The sequence below is a fragment of the Hemiscyllium ocellatum genome, chromosome 31 (assembly GCF_020745735.1).
Source record: "Hemiscyllium ocellatum isolate sHemOce1 chromosome 31, sHemOce1.pat.X.cur, whole genome shotgun sequence".
Lineage (NCBI taxonomy): Eukaryota > Metazoa > Chordata > Chondrichthyes > Orectolobiformes > Hemiscylliidae > Hemiscyllium > Hemiscyllium ocellatum.
The window spans coordinates 4929208-4955024 of NC_083431.1; the positions used below are offsets into that span (position 1 = coordinate 4929208).

The 25817-nt window shown below is 48.0% G+C and overlaps 1 protein-coding gene across 1 annotated transcript in view; it reads right to left on the reverse strand.

Moving 5' to 3' along the window:
• Positions 1 to 2389: 2389 nt before the first annotated feature.
• Positions 2390 to 25817, reverse strand: part of LOC132830556 (transient receptor potential cation channel subfamily V member 1-like) — a 47206-nt gene continuing 23778 nt past the window's right edge. The window contains exons 6-16 of the mRNA XM_060848341.1: positions 24217 to 24515; positions 22139 to 22315; positions 21171 to 21329; positions 18684 to 18779; positions 17383 to 17456; positions 13398 to 13563; positions 12628 to 12694; positions 8388 to 8677; positions 7567 to 7694; positions 4101 to 4219; positions 2390 to 2545 (exon numbers count right to left, since the gene is read on the reverse strand). Of these exons, the coding sequence (XP_060704324.1) occupies positions 2400 to 2545; positions 4101 to 4219; positions 7567 to 7694; positions 8388 to 8677; positions 12628 to 12694; positions 13398 to 13563; positions 17383 to 17456; positions 18684 to 18779; positions 21171 to 21329; positions 22139 to 22315; positions 24217 to 24515 (1721 nt within the window). The 3' untranslated portion in view covers positions 2390 to 2399. The remainder of the gene's footprint in view (positions 2546 to 4100; positions 4220 to 7566; positions 7695 to 8387; positions 8678 to 12627; positions 12695 to 13397; positions 13564 to 17382; positions 17457 to 18683; positions 18780 to 21170; positions 21330 to 22138; positions 22316 to 24216; positions 24516 to 25817) is intronic.

The window sequence follows — 25817 nt, forward strand, 5'->3', positions numbered from 1 at the left end:
AATGATAAATTCTGATCTCTGTATGTAAATGTTTACGAATGTATGGCATGACCAACTGTACAGACCATCAAATTATTTTATGAATAAAGTATATTTTTGGAATTAAAAAAAACAACAGATGTGACAGAGAAGCAAGATTGTTCTGAAGCCATCTCCCAGCTAACCACTGCAAACAGCTGGGAGAAAAACCTGCTCAGGCATTACAATCTAACGTGTGTTTTCCTTCTGTTTTTGTTAAATATAAAATATTAGAGACAGAATGAAAAGGCAATTTGATTGACCATCCAATCAGATATTGAGAGTCTGTTCACTTTGTAATTTTTAATCCATTAATTCACAGGATGTGGACAGCCCAGTTTTTATTGTCCATCTCTAACTGCCCCTTGAGAAGGTGACAGTAAGTTGCCTCCTTGAACTGCTGCAGTCTTTGGGGTGAATGGACACCCACAGTGCTGCTAGAGAGGGACTTACAGGACTTTGACCCAGTGACACTAAAGGTTTGGTGATATATTCCCAAGTCAGGATGGTGAGGGGACCTTGCAAGGGGTGGTGTTTCCATGTATTTGCTGCCCTTGTCCTTCTAGATGGAATTGGTTGTGGGTTTGGAAGGTGCTGCTGAATTGGAAAATTCCAATTGGCTGGGAAAGCGGGGTGTCATGAGGCTATAATGGCAGATGCATGCAGAGGTGGTGGGAAGGAAGAGGTCATGTGATGAAATTCCAGTGTTGGTATTACTCTGAAAGGATGTAGAAAGGGGGAACTATAGCAACCAGATACAGTCACAAATATACAGCAAGGATTGAAAGTGGTGGATTATGTCAATTAGCTCCTGGTAAAGAGTTAAAACACATGAAATTTAAAACACAAAATTGGTAAAGCAATTTACCATGTGCAATTTCAATCTCTTTATTTAAGGAAAGATGTAAATGCATCAGAGACCCTTTGTTTGGTTGCTACTTGGATTAAGGGGATTACAGTATCCTAACAGGGGGCTAACTGACCGGTTCTTGTTAATTTCTGTTTAAAAGCCATGATGTAGAGAAGCCGGTGTTGGACTGGGGTGGACAAAGTTAAAAATCACAGAACACTGGGTTAGAGTCCAACAGGTTTATTTGGAAGCATTAGCTTTCGGAATACTGCTCCTTCATCAGGTAGCTGTAGAGTAAGATCATAAGACACAGAATTTTACAGCAAAAGATCACAGTGTGATCAAAGTTTGTGAGAAGATTTGTAGCTCGGGTGCTCGTTGTTGTGGTTCTGTTTGCCGAGCTGGGAGTTTTGTTGCAGACGTTTCGTCCCCTGTCCAGGTGACATCCTCAGTGCTTGGGAGCCTCCTGTGAAGTGCTTCTGTAATGTTTCCTCTGGCATTTGTAGTGGTTTGTCTCTGCCACTTCCGGTTGTCAGTTCCAACTGTCCGCTGCAGTGGCCGGTATATTGGGTCCAGGTCGATGTGCTTATTGATTGAATCTGTGGATGAGTGCCATTCCTCTAGGAATTCCCTGGCTGTTCTCTGTTTGGCTTGCCCTATAATAGTAGTGTTGTCCCAGTCAAACTCATGTTGCTCGTCATCTGCGTGTGTGGCTACTAAGAATAGCTGGTCATGTCGTTTCGTGGCTAGTTGGTGTTCATGGATGCGGATCGTTAGCTGTCTTCCTGTTTGTCCTATGTAGTGTTTTGTGCAGTCCTTGCATGGGATTTTGTACACTACATTGGTTTTGTTCATGCTGGGTATCAGGTCCTTGGTCCTGGTGAGTTGTTGTCTGAGAGTGGCTGTTGGTTTGTGTGCTGTTATGAGTCCTAGTGGTCGTAGTAGTCTGGCTGTCAGTTCAGAAATGTTTTTGATGTATGGTAGTGTGGCTAGTCCTTTGGGTTGCGGCATGTCCTCGTTCCGTTGTCTTTCCCTTAGGCATCTGTTGATGAGATTGCGCAGGTATCCGTTTTTGACTCACACACACACACACGCACACTCACACACACACTCACACTCACACACACACACACTCACACTCACACACACACACTCACACTCACACACACACTCACATTCACATACACACACACTCACACTCACACACACACACACACACTCACACGCACACACACACACTCTCACACACACACACACTCTCACACACACTCACACTCACACTCACACACACACACACTCACACACACACACTCACATTCACATACACACACACTCACACTCACACACACACTCACACTCACACACACACACTCACACACACACTCACACGCACACACACACACTCACACACACACACTCACACACACTCACACACACACACACACACATACGCTCACACACACGCACACACACACACACACACTCGCACACACACATTCACATACACACACACACACACACAGCGCTGAGATTAAACAGCTTTTGCAGTTGTGCCATGTGCCTGTCCCGGAGGCTGCCTTGTTGGGCCAGTGTTTATTGCACCCAGACGCATGTCCTCTTCCTGTTTCTCAAGTTTAATCTCCTTCAGTAGGGGCAGCATTGTCCGCCAGCTCCTCTCTGTTACAAGACAAGAAATAGGAATGGTTCAACTGTGAGGAAATGGGGGGAGCAGTACAGGTTACCCAATGTATAAGACCACAGGTACCTGGAAGTGGGATGCAGGATAAAAACATGGGGTCAAAAAGTTCGGGTGATAGGGCAGGCTCTAGTGGGGGGAGAGAAGACTCATGTTGAGCAGAAATACATACACTCAGTTCTGCAGTAACACGGTAGTTCCATTCTCATACAATCCCGTGTAATAAGAATATCAGGTAATAGCAGCACCATTTAAACTAATGGAATCCGAATCACGGTATAACCAATATGCGCTTTAAATGTTTGTCCTTTAGAAACAGTGCCCTGAATTCGTCAATTGTGTTACAGCGAATACACATTAAGGAAACCTGCATTACAGCAGAGTGACCTGTATGTAAATGTCAGGCTGAATGGCCTGTTTCATTATGTTGTGCTGGAAAAGCACAGCAGGTCAGGCCGCATCCGAGGAGCAGGAAAATCGACGTTTCAGGATTCCTGATGAAGGGCTCCAGCCCGAAACATCGATTCTCCAGCTCCTCGGATGCTGCCTGACCTGCTGCGCTTTTCCAGCACCACACTCTTGATTCTGATCTCCAGCATCAGCAGGCCTCACTGTGTCCTGGCCTGTCTCATTGCTGATCGTATGTGTAATTCTGTACAATGCTCCCAGGAATGGGTGATGGGAGTGTATCTGGCTGTTCCTCTGATTCACTGGGTAAGGTTAACATTGCCCCTCACTGACTCTCCATCAGAAACCCTCGCTCTGATATGTTACCCTCTCCTTTAATCAGCCTGGGATGCAAGCATTGTCTGCAAGTACAGCATTTAACCCGTCACTTAATTGTTTGTGAGCAAGAGATGTTGAGCTGCGGAGATCAGAGCCCCTGACGATATCATTTCACAGGACAGTCCACCACATTGCTGGAGGCTTGGAGTCACATCTAGGCCAGACCAGGTAAGGACAGCAGATTGTCTTCCTGAGGGCCATTAGTGAACCAGATGGGACATCGGATCAGTGATCAACCAGATCAAAACAATGGCCCTGTCCCTTCCCTCTGCTACAGTTACACTGTCAAAGCCCCTTCCCTCTGCTATAGTTACACCGTCAAAGCCCCTTCCCCCTGCTATAGTTACACCGTCAAAGCCCCTTCCCCCTGCTATAGTTACACCATCAAAGCCTCTGACTGTCTGCGTTTGTAATGAATGCAGAATCCCAGTTGGTAACCTGCCATGTATGCACATCCCAATATCTGGCTGTGTGAGCTGGATAAGCACATTGCAGAGAGGCGATTTGGAGAAATGGACACAGAGTGAGATGAAGAGAGAATGGCAGGAGGCATATGAAGAGCAGAAACTCTGTCATTATCCGATTGGCAGCTGAGCTACAAATTCGGTGTCATTCTATTTAAATATTGGGGCAGGCGAAGCCAAAGATTGAACTAATGAGGAGCAGGAGTGGTGGGAATATTGATCCATTATGCTATCAGTGCATTTGGGAATCTATGGTATTCCGAGATGAAATAGCAGGATTGCTTACCCCGGCGAGCTCTCCTCCCTCTGCTCCCCGTCGTCCGTCTGGTGATGTCAGAGTTTCCTGGCTCTTCATTGATGAGGCCAAGGTTTGTATTCCATTTTGTCCAATTCACTTCATCGACTCTGTGCAGGATGGCATGGGACAGTGGTGTGTCACTGCTGCAATTTCAGCTCCCTCCCTCCCTCCCCAGCACCACAATGAACTGTAATCAGTGCACATCGGTGTCACTTGGACTCAACATATAGGCAGCTCTAAATATAATGAAATTGTAATTACATACTGTTGGAAATTATTTGTTATAGGGGTCAAAGGATAGTTTAAAAATGGATATTAATTCCAGGAAGCCTGAATTACAGCTTTATTGTATTGTTTAAAAACTGACTTTGATAGAATTTTGTTGGCTTGTTTCTTTTTAAGTTCAACTCTGGGATGTGGGTGTCATTGGCTGGGCCCAGTATTTATTACCCCGTCCCTAGTTGCCCCTTGAGAAGGTGGGGGTGAGCTGCCTTCTTGAACCGCTGCAGTCCATGTGCTGTGGGTTGACCCACAATGCCCTTAGGGAGGGAATTCCAGGATTGTGACCCAGCAACAGTGAAGGAACGATGATATATTTCCAAGTCAGGATGGGGAGTGGCTTGGAGGGGAACTTGCAGGGGGTGGTGTTCCCATGTACCCGATGCCTTTATCCTTTTAGGTGGAAGTGAAAATGGGTTTGGAAGGTGCTGTCTGAGGATCTTTGGTGAATTTCTGCAGTAAATCTTGTAGATGGTACACACTACTGTTACTGAGCGTCGGTGGGGGAGGGAGGGGATGTTTGTGGATGTGGTGCCAATCAAGCGCCTGCTTTGTCCTGGATGGTGTCGAGCTTCCTGAGTGTTGTTGGAGCTGCCCCCATCCAGGGCAAGTGGGGAGTATTCCATCACAGTGAAAGAGTGATGGAGTAAAGCTGGAAACTGGAGGTAGACGAATCTTGATTTACCTAAATTTCAGAATAGATTCACACTCCTTTAAGAAAGAAGAATTTGCATGGACATAGTGCTTTTCATGATCTCTGGATGTCCCAAAAGTCTTTACCACACACTCATACATTTGAAGGGAAGGGGGCAGCCAATTTGTTCACAGCAAGTTCCTACATATAGCACGATCTGGGTGGGCAGAGAACCCATGACTTTGTTAATATTGACAAAGGGGTTAATCTGGCCCACCTCAGCAGGGAGAACACATCTGCTTCTCTTTGAAATAGTGCTCTGTAATCCTTTACAAACTCTCAAAGGGCAAATCCGAACTCAGCTTAACATCTCATGTAGAAGAAGGCACTTCTGAAACCAAAAAAGAGAAAGTGTTGGAAGATCTCAGCAAGGCTGGCAGCATCTGTAAGGAGAGAAAAGAGCTGATGTTTCGAGTCTAACTGACCCATTGACAAGTTGTCAGACTTGCTGAGATTTTCCAGCACTTTCTCTTTTTTGGTTTTGGGATTCCAGCATCCGCAGTAATTTGCTTTTATCCACTTCTGACATTGCGTTCCCCTCGGACTGCACTCCAGGATTTGCCTGGTTACATCATGAACAAACATCTGACTCAGACGGGAGGGTCTGAATAAATCAGCCACTGGCAACCCAGGAACATGCTTCTGACGGAATTGTAAGGGACACTGAGGAGCAGATTTCTCAGGTTTGAGGTTCGTTTTGCAGTCGTGGGCCAGAATTTGGATCTCCCCAGCCAGACAAAATGATTCATTCAGGGAATATTTTACACAGCGAGTACAGAGACGATAAACGGCAGGTGGAGTTCAATCTGGATAAATGTGAGGTATTGCATTTTGGTAAAATCAACAAGGGTAAGGCTTATATAATTAATGGTAGAACACTGTGTAGTGTTGTAGAACAGGTCCAAAATTCTTTGAAGTTTGTGTCACATATATAGAACATATAGAACATTACAGCGCAGTACAGGCCCTTTGCCCCTCGATGTTGCGCCGACCTGTCATACCAATCTGAAGCCCATCTAACCTACACTATTCCATGTACGTCCATATGCTTGTCCAATGACAACTTAAATGTACTTAAAGTTGGTGAATCTACTACCGTTGCAGGCAAAGCATTCCATACCCTTACTACTCTGTAAAGAAACTACCTCTGACATCTGTCCTATATCTATCAGCCCTCAGTTTAAAGCTATGCCCCCTCATGCTCGCCATCACCATTCTCGGAAAAAGGCTCTCCCTGTCCACCCTATCTAACCCTCTGATTATCTTATATGTCTCTATTAAGTCACCTCTCAACCTTCTTCTCTCTAACGAAAACAGCCTCAAGTCCCTCAGCCTTTCCTCGTAAGACCTTCCCTCCATACCAGGCAACACCCTAGTAAATCTCCTCTGCACCCTTTCCAAATTTCCACATCCTTCTTATAATGCGGTGACCAGAACTGTACACAATACTCCAAGTGTGGCTGCACCAGAGCTTTGTACAGCTGTAGCACAACCTCCTGGTTCTGGAACTCAATCCCTCTATTAATATAGACAGGGTGGTTAAAAAGGCATTTAGCAGACTTGCTTTCATTGTTCAGACCTTTGAGTATAAGAGTTGGGACGTCATGTTGAGGTTGTGTAGAAGTCAAGGAGTGTGGTGATGGAAAAGCACAGCAGGTCAGAGAGCTTCAGGATGAAGGGCTTATGCCTGAAATGTTGATTCTCCTGCTCCTTGGATGCTGCCTGACCTGCTGCACTTTTCTAGCACCACACTCTTCAACACTGATCTTCAGCATCTGCAGTCCTCACTTTCTCCTGGGGTTGTATAAGACACTGGTGAGGCCTACTCTGGATTACTGTGTCCAGTTCTGGTGACTCTGATGTAGGAAGGATATTATCAAGCTAGAGAGGGTTCAGAAGAGATTTTCCAGGATGTTGCTGGGTATGGAAGGCTGGATATGATGGGACTTTTTTCACTAGAGTGTAGGAGGTTGAGGGGCGACCTGATAAAAGTTTATAAAATAATGAGGGGTATAGCTAAGAGTTAATGGTAGTTATCTTTTCCCTAAGATAGGGGATTTCAAAACAAAGGGGTACATTTGTAAGGTGAGAGGAGACAGAGAATTATAAAAGGAGAGGGGCAAATTTCTGACACAGAGGGTAGTTTAAGTGTGCAATAAACATCCTGAGGAAGTAGTGGATGTGGAGACAACTACACTTAAAAGACATTTGGATAAGTACATGAATACGAAAGGTTTGGAGGGATATAGGCCAGGAGCAGGCAGGTGGGACTACATTAGTTTGGATTGGTTGGACCAAAGGGTCTGTTTCTGTGCTGGATGACTGTGTGAATTAACCTGTCACAATTGTAGCCAGTTTGGAAAATGGATGACATTAAAGTCTTGTTGCAGATGGTGAGGTGTTTCCTCACTGAACACCATTTGGAGCCTGCCACGTGATAGCGATTGCTGTGGTGTGTGTCACAGCTTCACCCGAGCCTACCTGAAGCACCATCTCAGGTCTTCCCTTCCATCAGACAGCAGACCCACAGTCACAGGCTCCCCTGAACGGAACCTAGCTCTCAGAAACCTCGGCAGACTCTTCTCCAAATCTAGAATTGTAATCGCTCGCTGGAAAAAATGTTAGACATGAAATCGCAAAAACAGAGAAATTCAATGCATATTATTTTTTTAAAAACTAGTTAAATATTGGTCTAAACTTGCAACTGCACCAGTGAAGTCATAATGATTTTGGAGAAATGGAAAAAACAAATTAGAACCATCCCTTTGTTCGGTCCCTCTACTGGGAATGTTTGATTGGGGATCAGTGTAGAGGGAGCTTTATTCTGTATCTAACCCCATGCTATCCCTATCCTGGGAGAGTTTGATGGGGGACAGTGTAGAGGAAGCTTTACTCTGTATCTAACCCCGTGCTGTCCCTGTCCTGGGGAGTGTTTGATGGGGGACAGTGTAGAGGGAGCTTTACTCTGTATTTAACCCTGTGCTGTCACTGTCCTGGGAGTGTTTGATGAGGGACAATGTAGAGGGAGCTTTACTCTGTATTTAACCCTGTGCTGTCACTGTCCTGGGAGTGTTTGATGGGGGACAATGTAGAGGGAGCTTTACTCTGTATTTAACCCTGTGCTGTCACTGTCCTGGGAGTGTTTGATGGGGGACAATGTAGAGGGACCTTTACTCTGTACCTAACCCCGTGCTGTCATTATCCTGGGGAGTATTTGATGGCAGTAGTATAAGGGAGCGTTAGCCTGTATCGAACCTGTTTGTTTTAGAATGGGAGAAATTTGCAAGAATGCATCTCATTACCTGCAGATTCCAGACACTTTTACTGTCCTTGGAGATTTTTTCCACCGTCTTGCTCATCAGTGCAATTAACATATTGAGAAGGAGGATGTAAGTCAGGATGACGTAAGATATCAGCAGGAAGATGAAAACCTCTTTGAATCTGTAGTTCTCGGTGAATTCGAGATCTCCCATCCCGATGGTGAACCGGAAAAGCTCCAAGAAGGTTGTTTTAAAATTCTTGTATGTGGTTTCCTTGTGACACCCTGGTTTGGTGTTGTTGTAAACCCGGTCTTCAATAAGCACCACCAGAGCTGGATGGAGAAAGTCAGAGGGTTGAGGACATTCCCATGGCGACAGAGGCAACTCTGAGAAGATTCATTTCTTATTTCTTAGATGAGGGGCTTCTCTTAACAGGAAAAGATAAGAGGGTCTACACACATTATAACAAGGAAAGGTGACCTTATTGAAACAGATATGTTTCAGAGGGGGTTTGACAGGGTGGATATTGAGGATGATTCCCCTCAAAAACGGATCTGAAATGAAGAGACTTTGTTTAAAGATAAGGTGGAGATGAGAACGACATTAATGTCTCACAATCGCCAATCTTTCTTATCCCCACACTGCAGTGGTGACTGGCTCATCGAGCTTACTCTAGGAGGCGTAAGACATGTTTGATCAACAAAGTGTATGGAGACAATCAGAAAAGTGGATCTGAGGCTCCAAATAAATCAGCCCTGCTTTACAGGATAGCAGAGTTAGTTCAAAGGGCTGAATGGCCTTCTCTACTCATAGATTTACTGTTATCATCTAACATTGTCTCCGCTATGAGGAGAGATTAAGGGGTTTAGAGGAAGTGAGAGGAGATCTAATCGAGGTATGCAAGATGCCAGAGGGGATTGACAAAGTCGATGTGGAGAGGGTATTTCCGCATGTGGGGCAATTAGAATGAGAGGTTGTGGTTTTAGGCTAAAGGGGGGTCAGATTTAAAACTGAGGTGAGGAGGAATTTCTTCTCCAAACGGTCATCAATCTATGGAATTCACAATCGCGGAGAGTGGTGGGTGTTGGGACAGTGGATAAATTTGAGATGTTTAATTAGCAAAGGGGTTGTAGAGAGCGGACAGTAAAGTGGAGTTGAGGCCAAGATGAGATCAGCATTGATTGTCTTAAATGGTGGAGCAGGCTTGAGGGGCTGAATGGCCTCCTCCTGTTTGTAGTTCTTATGTTCTCCTATTGAATCCTCTGCCACGAAATGCCACTAACCGATATATCCATTATTGCAATGGCCAAATCACCACAGTCAATCAGAAGGTTATTAGACTTTATGTTCTGATTGGACAATTCTTAACTTTGGGTCAAGTGGTTTTTTTCCCAAATCTCCAGCAAATGGGCACAATCAAAATGAAAATCCCTCTTGATTTGCTTAAATTCCCCGGTGTCTTTTTATCCCCAGAGTCTGATTTTCGAATACTGGAGTCTCCAGAACAAACCTGGAGGGTTGGTCACCCCAGCTCCTCTATGTAGAGACGTTCAGATTACCACATAAACCTGTTCCACAGCAAATAGGATCCTCAGCTTTACTAATAAAGAAACACAGAGATCACCGGGTAGATCTCAGCTGGAGTAACGTCAAATTCTGGGCAGGCTTTGTGGCTGGATATCAAGATCCTGAGGGTTTCCCAGGATGGGGCCAGGCCCAAGGGGGTTCAGTAAATGTGAAATGACTGCGGAAACTGGGATTGTTCTCCACAGAGCAGAAAATAATATGAGAGAGTTAAGTGGTTTAAGAAATAATAAAGGATTTGAGTATTATAAGTAAGGGGCCAGTTAATTCCAGTAACTGGAGGGTCGGTAGCTGGTGCCACACATTGAAGGTCCAGGCAGTGGTTGGGACATGGAGCACTGGCAACGTGGGAGCACTGAATGTGCCTTACCACCCTGGCACTGTGTCTTACCATCATGGCACTGTGCCCTACCACCCTGGCACTGTGCCCTACCACCCTGGCACTGTGCCTTACCACCCTGGCACTGTGCCCTACCACCCTGGCACTGTGCCTTATAACCCTGGCACTGTGCCTTACCACCCTGGCACTGTGCCTTACCAACCTGGCACTGTGCCTTATAACCCTGGCACTGTGCCTTACCACCCTGGCACTGTGCCTTACCACCCTGGGACTGTGCTTTGCCACCCTGGCACTGTGCCTTACCACCCTGGCGCTGTGCCCTACCACCCTGGCACTGTGCCCTACCAGCCTGGCACTGTGCCCTACCACCCTGGCACTGTGCCTTATAACCCTGGCACTGTGCCTTACCAACCTGGCACTGTGCCTTATAACCCTGGCACTGTGCCTTACCACCCTGGCACTGTGCCTTATTACCCTGGCACTGTAAAAAGTGAGGTATGCAGATGCTGGAGATCAGAGCTGAAAATGTGTTGCTAGTTAAAGCCCAGTCGGTCAGGCAGCATCCAAGGAACAGGAAATTCGACGTTTCGGGCCAGAGCCCTTCATCAGGAATAAGGAGAGTGTCCCAGGCAGGCTAAGATAAAAGATAGGGAGGAGGGACTTGGGGGAGGGGCGATGGAGATGTGATAGGTGGAAGGAGGTCAAGGTGAGGGTGATAGGCTGGAGTGGGGTGGGGGCGGAGAGGTCAGGAAGAAGATTGCAGGTTAGGAGGGCGGTGCTGAGTTTGAGGGAATCAACTGAGACAAGGTGGGGGAGGGGAAATGAGGAAACTGGAGAAATTTGAGTTCATCCCTTGTGGTTGGAGGGTTCCCAGGCGGAAAATGAGGCGCTCTTCCTCCAACCGTCATGTTGTTATGTTCTGTCGATGGAGGAGTCCAAGGATCTGCATGTCTTCGGTGGAGTGGGAGGGAGAGTTAAAGTGTTGAGCCACGGGGTGGTTGGGTTGGTTGGTCCGGGCGTCCCAGAGGTGTTCCCTGAAGCGTTCCGCAAGTAGGCGGTCCGTCTCCCCAATATAGAGGAGGCCACATCGGGTGCAGCGGATGCAATAGATGATGTGTGTGGAGGTGCAGGTGAATTTGTGGCGGATATGGAAGGATCCCTTGGGGCCTTGGAGGGAAGTGAGGGAGGAGGTGTGGGCGCAAGTTTTACATTTCCTGCGGTTGCAGGGGAAGGTGCTGGGAGTGGAGGTTGGGTTGGTGGGGAGTGTGGACCTGACGAGGGAGTCACGAAGGGAGTGGTCTTTGCGGAACGCTGATAGGGGAGGGGAGGGAAATATATCCCTAGTGGTGGTGTCCGTTTGGAGGTGGTGGAAATGACGGTGGATGATACGTTGTATACGGAGGTTGGTGGGGTGGTAGGTGTACATCTGCTATAAACTGACTGACTCCCACAGCTACCTGGACTACAGCTCCTCCCACCCTGCCCCCTGTAAAAACGCCATCCCATATTCCCAATTCCTTCGTCTCCGCCGCATCTGCTCCCAGGAGGACCAGTTCCAATACCGTACAGCCCAGATGGCCTCCTTCTTCAAGGACCGCAGATTCCCCCCAGACGTGATCAACGATGCCCTCCACCGCATCTCCTCCACTTCCTGCTCCTCCGCCCTTGAGCCCCGCTCCTCCAACCGCCACCAAGACAGAACCCCACTGGTTCTCACCTACCACCACACCAACCTCCGTATACAGCGTATCATCCGCCGTCATTTCCGCCACCTCCAAACAGACCCTACCACCAGGGATATATTTCCCTCCCCTCCCCCATCAGCGTTCCGCAAAGACCACTCCCTTCGTGACTCCCTCGTCAGGTCCACACCCCCCACCAACCCAACCTCCACTCCTGGCACCTTCCCCTGCAAACGCAGGAAATGTAAAACTTGCGCCCACACCTCCTCCCTTACTTCCCTCCAAGGCCCCAAGGGATCCTTCCATATCCGCCACAAATTCACCTGCACCTCCACACACATCATCTATTGCATCCGCTGCACCCGATGTGACCTCCTCTATATTGGGGAGACGGGCCGCCTACTTGCGGAACGCTTCAGGGAACACCTCTGGGACGCCCGGACCAACCAACCCAACCACCCCGTGGCTCAACACTTTAACTCTCCCTCCCACTCCACCGAGGACATGCAGGTCCTTGGACTCCTCCATCGGCAGACCATAACAACACGACAGTTGGAGGAAGAGCGCCTCATCTTCCGCCTTATCACCCTGGCACTGTGCCTTACCACCCTCCACATTAACCATTTAGTCACTTCCTTCAATAGAAAGAGGGAGAACGAAATGCAGTAAAACTCACCAGCTCCAAATCCGAAGAGGAAGACCACATACACAAGCAGAAAACTCATAATATCTGTCAGGAAAATCTGTAGCAAGCACATGGAACACAGATTAGTCCGTGATTGCAAACAATATTCAAAATGTTGGCTAATGTTCCAGTTCAGGAACATACAAGAGCTGTGAATACACTCACATCTTGTACAACGTTCGTAACCCATACTGACACATACAGCATGGCAGTAAACACATGTACACACACACACGTACACACAAACAAGTGTTCACCCACATGTACAGAATGTGATAAACTCTGAATAAAAACAGCAGGTGGAGTGCTTGACACAGCTTTGCAAAGATCATTTTGCAGTTGTTCAGAGGAAGACAAGAGGTGCAGAATGGCCATTGGGTTGGGGACTTCATTCTCCATCAGACGTGTCTCAGCAACACTTGCACTATCTGAGTCTGTTGACCTGTCTGCTCCAGATAGCAATCGATCAACATGAGAAAACACCTTCTGCCAATCCTGGCCTCTTGTACATCCCCACGTTTAAGTATTCCATCACTGGCCACCATTCATTCAGCTTCCTGGACCTGAGCTTTGAAATTCCCTCCCTAAAACTCTGTGTCCCTCCTTTTAGACATTGCTTTAAAAACCCAGTTCTTTGATCAAGTTTTTCGATACCTGTCCTAATGACTCCTAATCTGTCTCAGATTATAGTTTGATAACACACCTAGGAAGGGTGAAAAAGGTTATCTAAATGTAACTTGTTGTTGCGATATCACACTTACTTTCTGCATCATGACACTGTAGATGCCCATTCGCTGGAATCCGCGGGTGTAATAGAGCAAATTGATCCAACCGATCGCCAGACCGATCACCATAAATCCGACATATTCTTCCCGTCCAACTACATACAGCACAGAAGAGGCCAGGAGCAGCACTGCCTGGAGAAAACTGGAACATGAAAGGAACACTCTTTCTGACAACAGTGTGTTGAATCAGTGAGGGTTTAATGCTGTGATTGTATGGCTTCCCTGAGACTGTAAGGTGGTGAAAAGTGACAGCCCTCAGCTGGGAGTGCCATTCACCCATGGGTGGCATCGTGGAAACAGGAGGCAGGGAATGGGTCATGGTTCAGGGAATGAGGCATAGGACCAAGAGACAGGAAGAAGCCCTGCCCATCCCCCACATCAACAGGGAACCTTGAGCTTCTCCTGATCTCCCTTTGGTCACACATTATCCCTTTCCTCGTGTCAATTCCCAGCCCATTCCACCACGCTGTTCTCCTATTTCCACAAAGATACTGGGGTCTCTTTCTTCAATATTTGTTTTATTCATTCACAGGATGTGGGTTTTTCTGGCTTAGCCAGTATTTATTACCCATCCCTGATGGCCCTGGTGGGTTAACCACATTGTTCTTGGGTCTGGAGCCACATGTCAGCCAGACCAGGTACGGTTGGCAATTCCCTTCCATTAAGGACATTACTGAACCAGGTGGGTCTTTCCTAACAATGGCTTTGTGCTCATCATCTCACTCTTAATTCCAGAACTGTTGAATTCAAACTCCACCATCTTCCGTGGCAGGATTCAAACCCAGGTCCCCAGGACATTACCTGGATCTCCTACCTGTCCATCTTCCTTCCCACCTATCCACCCCACCCTCCTCTCCGACCTATCACCATCTTTCCCCACCTTCATCCACCTGTCGCATTCCCAGCTACCTTTCCCCCAGAACCACCCCCCTCCCATTTATCTCTTGCCCACCCCCCCTTTGGGCTACCCTCCTATTCCTGACGCCCGAAACTTTGATTCTCCTGCACCTCGAATGCTGCCTGACCTGCTGTGCTTTTCCAGCAACACACTCTTTGTCTCTAGATTAACAGTCCAGTGACAATACTACTAGGCCATTCCCTCCCCATTTTATTCACCAGAATGATACCAGGTGTCAGTTTGTGAAAATTATGAGGACAGAGTGCAGATACTGGATTAGGAAAATGAACCAAGGAATGGCAGATGCTGGAAATCAGAAACACAGGGTTCTCAAGAAGGGTCACAGGACCCGAAACGTCAACTCTGCTTTCTCTTCACAGATGCTGCCACTCTGTTTTGATGGTATTCACCTGTCTCTTGAATGTTAAGGAGTGATCGGAAATTGTGATGATAGAGTTGTAGAGTCATACAGCATGGAAACAGAACCTATGGTCCAACTCATCCATGACAACCAGGGATGCTAACCTAATCTAGTCCCACTTGGCCCATATCCCTTCCTATTCATATACCCACCCAGATGCCTTTTAAATGCTGTAATTGTACCAGCCTCCACCACTCCCTCTGGCAGCTCATTCCATTCACACACCACACCTGACGTGAAAAAAGTCCACTCCATCCCTTTTATATCTTCCCCTTCTCACCTTAAACTTCTGCCCTCTAGTTTTGGACACCCCCATCCTGGGGAAATGAACTTGTATATTCACTCCGGGATCCCTCATGATTTTATAAACCTCTAAGAGATTTACCCCTCAACCTCCGACGCTCCAGGGAAATCAGCCCCAGCCTGTTCAGCCTGTCCCTGTAGCTCAAATCCTCCAACCCTGGCAACATCCTTGTAAATCTTTTCTGAACTCTTTAAAGTTTCACAACATCTTTCCGATAGGATAGAGACCAGAATCAAACACAGCATTCTAAAAGTGGCCTAACCAATGTCTTGTACAGCTGCAGCATGACCTCCCAACATCTATACTCAATGCAGTGACCAATGAAGGCACGTGTACCAAACACCTTCTTCACTATCCTATCTACCTGTGATTTTGCTTTCAAGAAGCTATGAACCTGCACTCCAAGGTTTCTTTGTTCACAACACTCCCCAGGGCCTTACCATTAAGTGTATAACATCTGCCCTGATGTTCCTTACCAAAATGTAACATCTCACATCTATCTAAATTAAACTCCATCTGCCACTCCTCAGCCCTTCCACCCAGCTAATCAAGATCCTGTTGTAATCTGAGATAACCTCCTTCACTGTCCACTACACCTCCAATTTTGGTGCTATCTGCAAACTTACCAATCATACCTCCTACATTCTCATTCAAATCATTTATATAAATGCCAAAAAGCAGGGGACCCAGCACTGATCCTTGCAGCACTCCACTGGTCACAGGCCCCCAGTCTGAAAAGCAACCCTCCACCACCACCCTCTGTCTCCTACCATCAAGCCAATGTTGTATCCAGTTGGTTAAAGGTTAAAGGGTTCAATGGAGATGAATTGAGAGGAGCAATTTCCTCTTGTCTATTGATGGTGGTGGTTGGGGAGGGGAGTGTGAGTTCAGGACATGGGCTGGAACATTCAAATTCAAGCCGGACCATTCCGGGCTGCTGTCAGGAAGCACTTCCTCACACACAGGGGGGTGGAAATCTGGAACACTTTCTCTTAAAATGTTGCTCAGCCTGAACTGTACTGAAAATGTCAAACTTATAGGAATCGGTTTTTGGCCAGATTATTAAGAGATAAGGAACCAAAGAGGGTACAAGGGGTGAAGGGAACAGGATAGAATGAACACCACTCTTTTATGAATGCAGCGGGTGCGGGGATCACATCAGCATCAGCATTTATTGCTGTCTCTAGTCGCCCTAGTCAATGGTAGTGAGCTGCCTTCTTGAACCACTGAAACCAATGTGCTTCACACAGTGTCCCTACAGAGGGAAGTCCAGGGTTTCTGACCCAGCGATGACGATGTCATGGTGATATCTTTCTGAGTGAAGACCATGAATATTATGTTCAATTCCGGTCTCCCTCCTATTGAAAGTTGTGAAACTTGAAAGGGTTTGAAAAGATTTACAAGGATGTTGTCAGGGTTGGAGGATTTGAGCTACAGGGAGAGGCTGAACAGACATTATAGAGGTTTATAAAACCATGAGGGGTATGGATAGGGTGGGTAGACAAGGTCTTTTCCCTGGGGTGGGGGAGTCCAGACCTAGAGCGCATAGGTTTAGGGTGAGAGGGGAAAGATATAAAAGGGACCTAAGGGGCAACTTTTTTACACAGAGGGTGGTGCGTGTATGGAATGAGCTGCCAGAGGAAATGGTGGAAGCTGGTACAATTACAGCGTTTAAAAGGTATCTGGGTGGGTATATGAATAGGAAGGGTTTGGAGGGACTTGGGCCAAGTGCTGGCAAATGGGATTAGATTAGTTTAGGATATCTGGTCAGCGTGGACAACTCAGACTGAAGGATATATTTCCATGCTGTACATCTCTATGACTCTATGTTCTTATGTAACATATGGGAGGGGTTGAATGGCCTCCACTGTTCCTATGTCCCTTTATCTATCCAACATCTTCCTCCTTCCCACTAGCCTCCAGGTCATTCCCACAGGTAGGTCTTCCAAGAAAGTGAAGATTAGAAATGAAGATAGCCTTGGTCCCAATCTGATATCTTAATGGACACCCTGGCTGTTCCCCCGCTCCCCCTTCCCCCCACTACCCATCATACAGTCGCCCCCTCTTCACTCTCAAAGTTTAACTCTCAAGGACTATACTCTTAACGTTGCATTTCAGTTCTGATTAGAGCTGATCAATGTCATTCCTGAGATTGTGAAGTGAATTTGTCGACAGAAGTTTGTGATTGGTTGCGCTTCGGCGGGTCGGTGTGGACTTGTTGGGCCGAAGGGCCTGTTTCCACACTGTAAGTAATCTAATCTAAAAAATTCATTGACAGAGACCGAGCACAGCAAGAGACACAATTCACAACTAGGAAATTAAACACTGTGGGCCTTACAATAAAATATCACAGTAACCATCAATCGTGATTGATTTTGGAGTCCTCTTCCTTCTCAGAAAGACTTCTTCGACCTGAAGAGGGAGTAAAACATTTATCAATTCTGAAAAGAAAGATTTGCATTCATATAGCACCTGTCATCTCATCAGCACAATCACTGTTGAAATGTAACACTGGGAAACATGGAAGTTAATTTTGTGTATGAACAGCTGTCACAAATAATAGACCAAGACAATGTTTAAAGAATATTGTTTAATCTGTTTTCCCATGGCTCTTGTAGATGGTTAGCAACAAATATAATTTTGTATTTGGGTGGTTGAATTGGATAAATGCACCAGGCACAGCACTGATATCTCCATGGCATTTGTGAATGATATATTTCCTGGTCTATTCAAGGTAATTATAGTCACATAATAAGAAGTTAACTATTTTCTTTATTTATCCATGAGACCTGGGCATCACTGTATCTGAAAGCCAGCATTTACTGCCCTACCCTTCGTTGACCTGGAGATGGTGCAGTGAGGTGCCTTTTGAATGTACCAGCCGATGTGGTGGAGGGACACCCAGTGCTGACAGGAAGGAAATTCCACAATTTGACCCAAGGACAGTAAAAGGTTCCAGATCAGGATGGGTTAGAGGGGTCTTGCAGGCAGTGATGCTCCTTCTAGATGGTAGAGATTACAGGTTTGGAAGGGGCTGTTCGATGAGGCTTGGTGATGTGTGTGTGTGTACTTCATCTTGTACAAGGAGAAAGTGAGGACTGCAGATGCTGGAGATCAGAGCTGAAAATGTGTTGCTGGAAAAGCGCAGCAGGTCAGGCAGCATCCAAGGAGCAGGAGAATCGACGTTTCGGGCATGAGCCCTTCTTCAGGAACACATTTTTCCAGCAACACATTTTCAGCTCGTCTTGTACAAGGTACACTTTGCTGCTACTGTGCACCAGTGAGGAAGGGAAATAATGTTTAACATGGCGGAAGATCAAATGGGGTTACTTTGTCCTGGTTAAATCTCTTGCATTGCATTGAAGAATGGGGAACATTCCATCGCGCTCCTGAGTTGTGCCTTGTAGATGGTGCCCAGTGTTTGTGGAGGCAGAAGGTGAGTTCCTGTAGATTTCCCAGACTCTGACCAGCTCTTGTGGTCACAGTATTAATGCAGCAAGTGACCTCCAGGATGTTGGCAGTTGGGATTCAGTGATGGGAATTCGAGTGGATTTGATTTCGGATTTACCCATGTACTTTACAAATGCTTGAGTCAGAGCCAGGAAAGTTGAAAATGAAGTGAACTTGCACAAGACTCACCCCTTGAAAGAAAAGGTAGAGTGCTCCGAAGATTGTGATAATTTGTCCAGTGACCCGTAGGTAGCTTTTAGTCGTGGCCTCAATTTTGAATGGGGGCTGTTTTGAGGATAAAGAAAAGCAACATTTTACTAAAGAGAAACTGTGAGTGGAGCAGAACAGGTTTCACCTAAAATCTACGGAGCTGGCCAGACTGAGAACATATTTCTGCATTTGTAAGAATAGCAAACTAAATTAAACAAAGTCTAGACATGATTTGGAGATGCCGGTGTTGGACTGAGGTGTACAAAGTTAAAAATCACACAACACCAAGTTATAGTCCAACAGGTTTATTTGGAAGCACTAGCTTTCAGAGCATTGCCGAGGGTGCCCCAACCACCTGATGAAGGAGCGTCGCTCCAAAAGCTAATGTGCTTCCAATTAAACCTGTCGGACTATAACCTGGTGTTGTGTGATTTTTAGCAATAGTTAGAGGTTACCTAAATCTAGGAGATAAGGATGGAGAGTTACCTTAGTGGAGATGAGGGACAGTACGAGAAAGATGCCACTCTTGAATGGTCTACAGAACCCTGAACAAAAACCATAATGTGGGAGAAACAATATCAGGAGGAACATTGGGTCATTGTTGAAAGGAAAGGCAATAAGCAATGGATAACTTTAATCTCAGAGTGGCAATAGCCACCTGGATGAAAAGTTCAAAGAATATTTTTGAGATAGTTTCTTAGTGCAGCACTTTCTGGAACCAATCAGAGAACAGGGAATAGGAGCAAATTACAATGAATGTTGCAATCTGAACTGAAAACAACAATACTGGAGATCCCAGCAGATCAGGCAGCATCCATGGAGAGAGCTGAAGTCATTCCCACTGTGATCTCCAGAGAACAGGTTATATCTCACTGTGTAACCTGATAGGATGAGTTAATGACCTCAGAGTAAAGGGAACAATAGCCCTAATAAGATTGAATTTGACGTGCTGTTGGAAAAGTGTGAAGGAAGGATCAAAGCCGATGGAAGGGGAACTGTGGAGCAGGGAAGCTGAGCTGGCTGAAGTGCACCGAGACACTCGATCAATGGGGAGCCAACGGCAGATATTTACGGGATATGTCAGGGTACTCAGGATAATTATATTCCTACTATAAAGAAAAATTCCAAGCAGAGAATCCACCATCTGTTTCAAACTAAAAATGTTCACAAAAGGATTAAACCCAAGGTAAAAGCATACCACTGCAGAAAAAATGAGGGATTGGTCAGATGATTGATTAAAATATGAAGAACAGGAGAAAATGACTAAAAAGATTAAATAATGAGAAGAAGCTAATTCAACATGTAAAAACAACATTACAGGTACTGTTTCTGCAAAGGAACAAGGTGAATAAAATCAGTTTTGGTTATCTAGAGGGTGAGAAAGAGGAGAGAACTGCAGATAGTTAGGAAAGGTCAAATATTTAATGCTCCCTCAGCACTGAACCTCCGACAGTGTAGCACTCCCTCAGTACTGACCCTCTGACAGTGTGGCACTCCCTCAGCACTGACCCTCCAACAGTGCAGCATTCCCTCAGCACTGGCCCTCCGACAGTGTAGCACTCCCTCAGCATTGTCCCTCCGACAGTGTAGCACTCCCTCAGCATTGTCCCTCCGACAGTGTAGCACTCCCTCAGCACTGTCCCTCCGACAGTGCGGCACTCCCTCAGCACTGACCCTCTGACAGTGCGGTACTCCCTCAGCACTAACCCTCCAACAGTGCAGCACTCCCTCAGTGCTGACCCTCCGACTGTGCGACACTCCCTCAGCACTGACCCTGCAACAGTGCGGCGCTCCCTCAGCACTGACCCTCAGACACTGCGGCGCTCCCCCAGTACTGACCCTCCGACTGTGCGGCACACCCTCAGCACTGACCCTCCAACAGTGCGGCACTTCCTCAGCCCTGACCCTCCGACAGTGCCTGCTCCCTCAGCACTGACCCCCCGACAATGCCTGCTCCCTCAGCACTGACCCTCCGACAGTGCGGCGCTCCCCCAGTACTGACCCTCTGACAGTGCAGCGCTCCCTCAGCACTGACCTTCTGACAGTGCCCACTCCCTCAGCACTGACCCTCTGACAGTGCGGCGCTCCCTCAACCCTGACCCTCCGACAGTTCCTGCTCCCTCAGCACTGACCCTCCGACAGTGCAGCACTCCCTCAGCACTGACCCTCTGACAGTGCGGCGCTCCCTCAGCACTGACCCTCAGACACTGCGGCGCTCCCTCAGCACTGACCCTCTGACAATGCGGCGCTCCCTCAGCACTGACAGGATTCACTGACAGTGAAACATTCCCTCACTACTGCCTCTCTGAATTTGCATTGCTCCCTCGTTGCTGCATTGGGAATGTCAGACTGCATTTTGTATTCATGTCTGTGTGGAATTCCTCGGATGAATGACTGTCTCGCCCACAGGCCAGAATGACAACTCTCAATTGCAATACTCAGCCAATTCAAAGATCGTATCTGCACCTTTTGCTCCTCGATCCTATTGTAAGCTGTCGTGGTGAAGATGATCATATAGGAGAGGTAGATGAAGAACTTGATGTAAAAGATGAAGCTGGCAAAGTTGTTCCACTTCTCCTGCAACAGGTGCTTCAGCGGCTCTAAGTTTAGCATCTCGTGGCGGTTCTGAGAAAATGGACACAAATCAGTTAGAACAGCTCTTTGATTGGGGTCAGTGTAGGGGGAGCTTTACTCTGTATCTAACCCTGTGTTATCCTTGTCCTGGGGCTGTTTGGTGGGGACAGTGTAGAGGGAGCTTTACTCTGTATCTAACCTTGTGCTGTCCCTGCCCTTGGTGTGTTTGATGTGGGACAGTGTAGAGGGAGCTTTACTCTGTATCTAACCCCATGCAGTCCCTGTCCTGGGGCTGTTTGGTGGAGATCAGTGTCAAGGGAGCTTTATCTAACCCTGCGCTGCCCATGTCCTGGGTGGGTTTGATGGAGGTTAGTGTAGAGGGAGCTTTACTCTGTATCTACCCCCAGTCCTGAGAGTGTTTGATGGGGGTGTCAGTGTGGAGGCTGGGAATACAGTCAGTATGTGACTGTATTCTGCAGTGAAGGTTAGATCTCAGTTCCAGTTGATGCTGTCAGCTACATTCTGAAAGCAGTGGCTTTGATCTTTCGCGGTGTAGCAGTCAGAACTAATGAAAGTTTATAATATAAGTTTCAGAATTAATGATATTGTAATAGAAGTCATTTTGCCCCGAAGGCTGTGCCAGCATTTTGTCAGAGCTCCCTTCCCCATAGCTTGACATATTTTCCCTTTCCTCAGAATGATGAGGCGACCTTTGGAACAGAAGTGCGTCTGCTGGCCATTCCGTCAGAATATTCAGTCTCAGTGTGTCAAAACCTAACCATGAAACTCCCTCCTTGGTTTTTCCTCCTGCACATTATCCTATGGACATTGACCTGCCGAGCTGTCCAGGTAGGTCATACCGGAATCTCACTGCCATAGATGATAATCTCCAACACCGACTTTGCTTCATAGGTGTCGAGAGACGAGAGGTCATACAGAGACGAGTGCACTGGGCCGTATGCCCATTCAGTGAATTTCCTGGACAAGAATCGACATTCCTCATCGTGGATCTCCCTGCCAATGATGTGTTTCAACACCTGAAAAGGAGAAAGCATTGAAAGGAGGGCGCAGCGAGGGAGGAGGTGTTCACCAAACATAAAACCTCCCAACGTTGGTTAATTGGGTGTCAGCACTAACCAAAGGTTAATTACGAAAGGAGTGTCGCGCTGTCAGAGGGTCAGTGCTGAGGGAGTGCCGCACTGTCAGAGGGTCAGTGCTGAGGGAGTGTCGCACTGTCGGAGGGTCAGTGCTGAGGGAGTGCCGCACTGTCGGAGGGTCAGTGCTGAGGGAGTGTCGCACTGTCGGAGGGTCAGTGCTGAGGGAGTGTCGCACTGTCGGAGGGTCAGTGCTGAGGGAGTGGCGCACTGTCGGAGGGTCAGTGCTGAGGGAGTGGCGCAGTGTCGGAGGGTCGGTGCTGAGGGAGCGCTGCACTGTCGGAGGGTCAGTGCTGAGGGGATGCCGCACTGTCGGAGGGTCAGTGCTGAGGGAGCGCCGCACTGTCGGAGGGTCAGTGCTGAGGGAGTGTCGCGCTGTCAGAGGGTCAGTGCTGAGGGGATGCCGCACTGTCGGAGGGTCAGTGCTGAGGGAGTGCCGCACTGTCGGAGGGTCAGTGCTGAGGGAGTGTCGCACTGTCGGAGGGTCAGTGCTGAGGGAGTGTCGCACTGTCGGAGGGTCAGTGCTGAGGGAGTGGGCACTGTCGGAGGGTCAGTGCTGAGGTAGCGCTGTACTGTCGGAGGGTCAGTGCTGAGGGGATGCCGCACTGTCGGAGGGTCAGTGCTGAGGGAGCGCCGCACTGTCGGAGGGTCAGTGCTGAGGGAGTGTCGCACTGTCGGAGGGTCAGTGCTGAGGGAGTGTCGCACTGTCGGAGGGTCAGTGCTGAGGGAGTGGGCACTGTCGGAGGGTCAGTGCTGAGGTAGCGCTGTACTGTCGGAGGGTCAGTGCTGAGGGGATGCCGCACTGTCGGAGGGTCAGTGCTGAGGGAGCGCCGCACTGTCGGAGGGTCAGTGCTGAGGGAGTGTCGCGCTGTAATAGGGTCAGTGCTGAGGGGATGCCGCACTGTCGGAGGGTCAGTGCTGAGGGAATGCCGCACTGTCGGAGGGTCAGTGCTGAGGGAGCGCCGCACTGTCAGAGGGTCAGTGCTGAGGGAGTGGGCACTGTCGGGGGGTCAGTGCTGAGGGAGCGCTGCACTGTTGGAGGGTCAGTGCTGAGGGAGTGCCGCACTGTCGGAGGGTCAGTACTGAGTGAGTGCCGCACTGTCAAAGGGTCAGTGCTGAGGGAGTGCCACACTGTTGGAGGCTCAGTGCTAAAGGGGCTCTTTTATTTCTTTATCTCTTAGTCACAGGTTCCCTGTAAACTCCGTCTTGGTGGCCCAGCTGTAAATTCCCTTTCAGTTCTCTGCCCAAAGGCAGGCCCGCTGGGCGGCGAAGGAGGGACTGCAGCAGGAACAGGATCACACCCCTTGCTGCTAGCACATTCTGATCCATACCCAATGTCCAGCCAACTGAACCAGCCGACCCTGAAGGCTGAGTCTACACTGGTCAGGGACAGCAGAAACCCTGCTCCATTACTCTCAAATAGCCATCTGGGAATCTTTCCCAATGTTCCTGCCTTCCAAAGGATTTAGAAATTGATGCCCAACCTGTTTGGCCACATTTTGAAGGCTCCTTCCTTGGCATCAGGTCGTGGAGCAGCACTGGAAGCTGAAACCTCGGGCCCAGAGACAGGGCCATTGCACCCTCCTCCCGCGGACTCAACACCTGGAAGTTATGGGCAGCCCTTACTGTCCATGACTAACACAGTGCTGATGGGGTGACGTTACTGGGAGAAGCTGCTCAGTGTGTCATGGAACAAGAAGTCAAATGGTTAAATGGTAGGAATTATTGCCCCAGCCTCATTGCGCCCCATCCTTCCTGACTTGGGGCAGTCAGGGCTCCCTCACCTCGATTTTGCCCGACTTTGCAGCCAGTTTCAAGGGGGTTAGCCCTTTCTTGTTCTTCATGCTTTCCAAGTTGAGCCCTGGGTTGATCTTCACCCCCATCCTCAGCAGGTAATCATACATGTGGATGACAAATTTGGTATTCTCCTTTGTGTTGTCGGAGATGGACACCAATGCGTGGAGCACGTTGTTCCCCATGGAGTCGGTGGCTGAGATGTCTGCTGGACTGTACGGGTTTTCCAACAGGTGGGTCACCACGTCCAGCTGGTTTGTACAGGCGGCCAGTGAGAGAGGCAGCTCCCCTGTCAACAGAAGAGATCAAGTCTCAGCAACTACAACGTGCGTTTGTCTGGCATCCTCTATGTGGTAATCTGCTCCAAAACCCTTAACGGGATTACAATCAGATACAAAGGCATTTGAGGAGATATTGGGGCAGTCAAGGAGCCTGGCAAAGGAGGGGAGAGAGAAATCTAGGGTGGGAATTCCAGAGCTCATGGCACAGAGAGCTAAAGGCATTGGAGAAGGTCACAGACATTGGGTATGGAGAAGGTTACAGACATTGTGTCTGGAGAAGGTTACAGACATTGGGTCTGGAGTAGGTTACAGACGTTGGGTCAGGAGGAGGTTACAGACATTGGGTCTGGAGTAGGTTACAGACGTTGGGTCTGGAGTAGGTTACAGACGTTGGGTCTGGAGAAGGTTACAGACATTGGATCTGGAGAAGTTTGCAGACATTGTGTCTGGAGAAGATTACAGACGTTGGGTCTGGAGAAGGTTACAGATGTTGGGTCTGGAGTAGGTTACAGACGTTGGGTCAGGAGGAGGTTACAGACATTGGGTCTGGAGTAGGTTACAGACGTTGGGTCTGGAGTAGGTTACAGACGTTGGGTGTGGAGAAGGTTACAGACATTGGGTCTGGAGAAGTTTGCAGACATTGTGTCTGGAGAAGATTACAGACGTTGGGTCTGGAGTAGGTTACAGACATTGGGTCTGGAGTAGGTTACAGACGTTGGGTCAGGAGGAGGTTACAGACATTGGGTCTGGAGTAGGTTACAGACATTGGGTCTGGAGAAGGTTACAGACATTGGGTCTGGAGTAGGTTACAGACGTTGGGTCTGGAGTAGGTTACAGACGTTGGGTGTGGAGAAGGTTACAGACATTGGGTCTGGAGTAGGTTACAGACGTTGGGTCTGGAGATGGTTACAGACATTGGGTCTGGAGATGGTTACAGACGTTGGGTCTGGAGAAGGTTACAGACGTTGGGTCTGGAGAAGATTACAGACATTGGGTCTGGAGAAAGTTACAGACGTTGGGTGTGGAGAAGGTTACAGACATTGGATCTGGAGAAGTTTGCAGACATTGGGTCTGGAGAAGATTACAGACGTTGGGTCTGGAGAAGGTTACAGATGTTGGGTCTGGAGTAGGTTACAGACGTTGGGTCTGGAGTAGGTTACAGACGTTGGGTCTGGAGTAGGTTACAGACGTTGGGTCTGGAGATGGTTACAGACGTTGGGTCTGGAGTAGGTTACAGACATTGGGTCTGGAGTAGGTTACAGACGTTGGGTCTGGAGAAGGTTACAGACGTTGGGTCTGGAGTAGGTTAC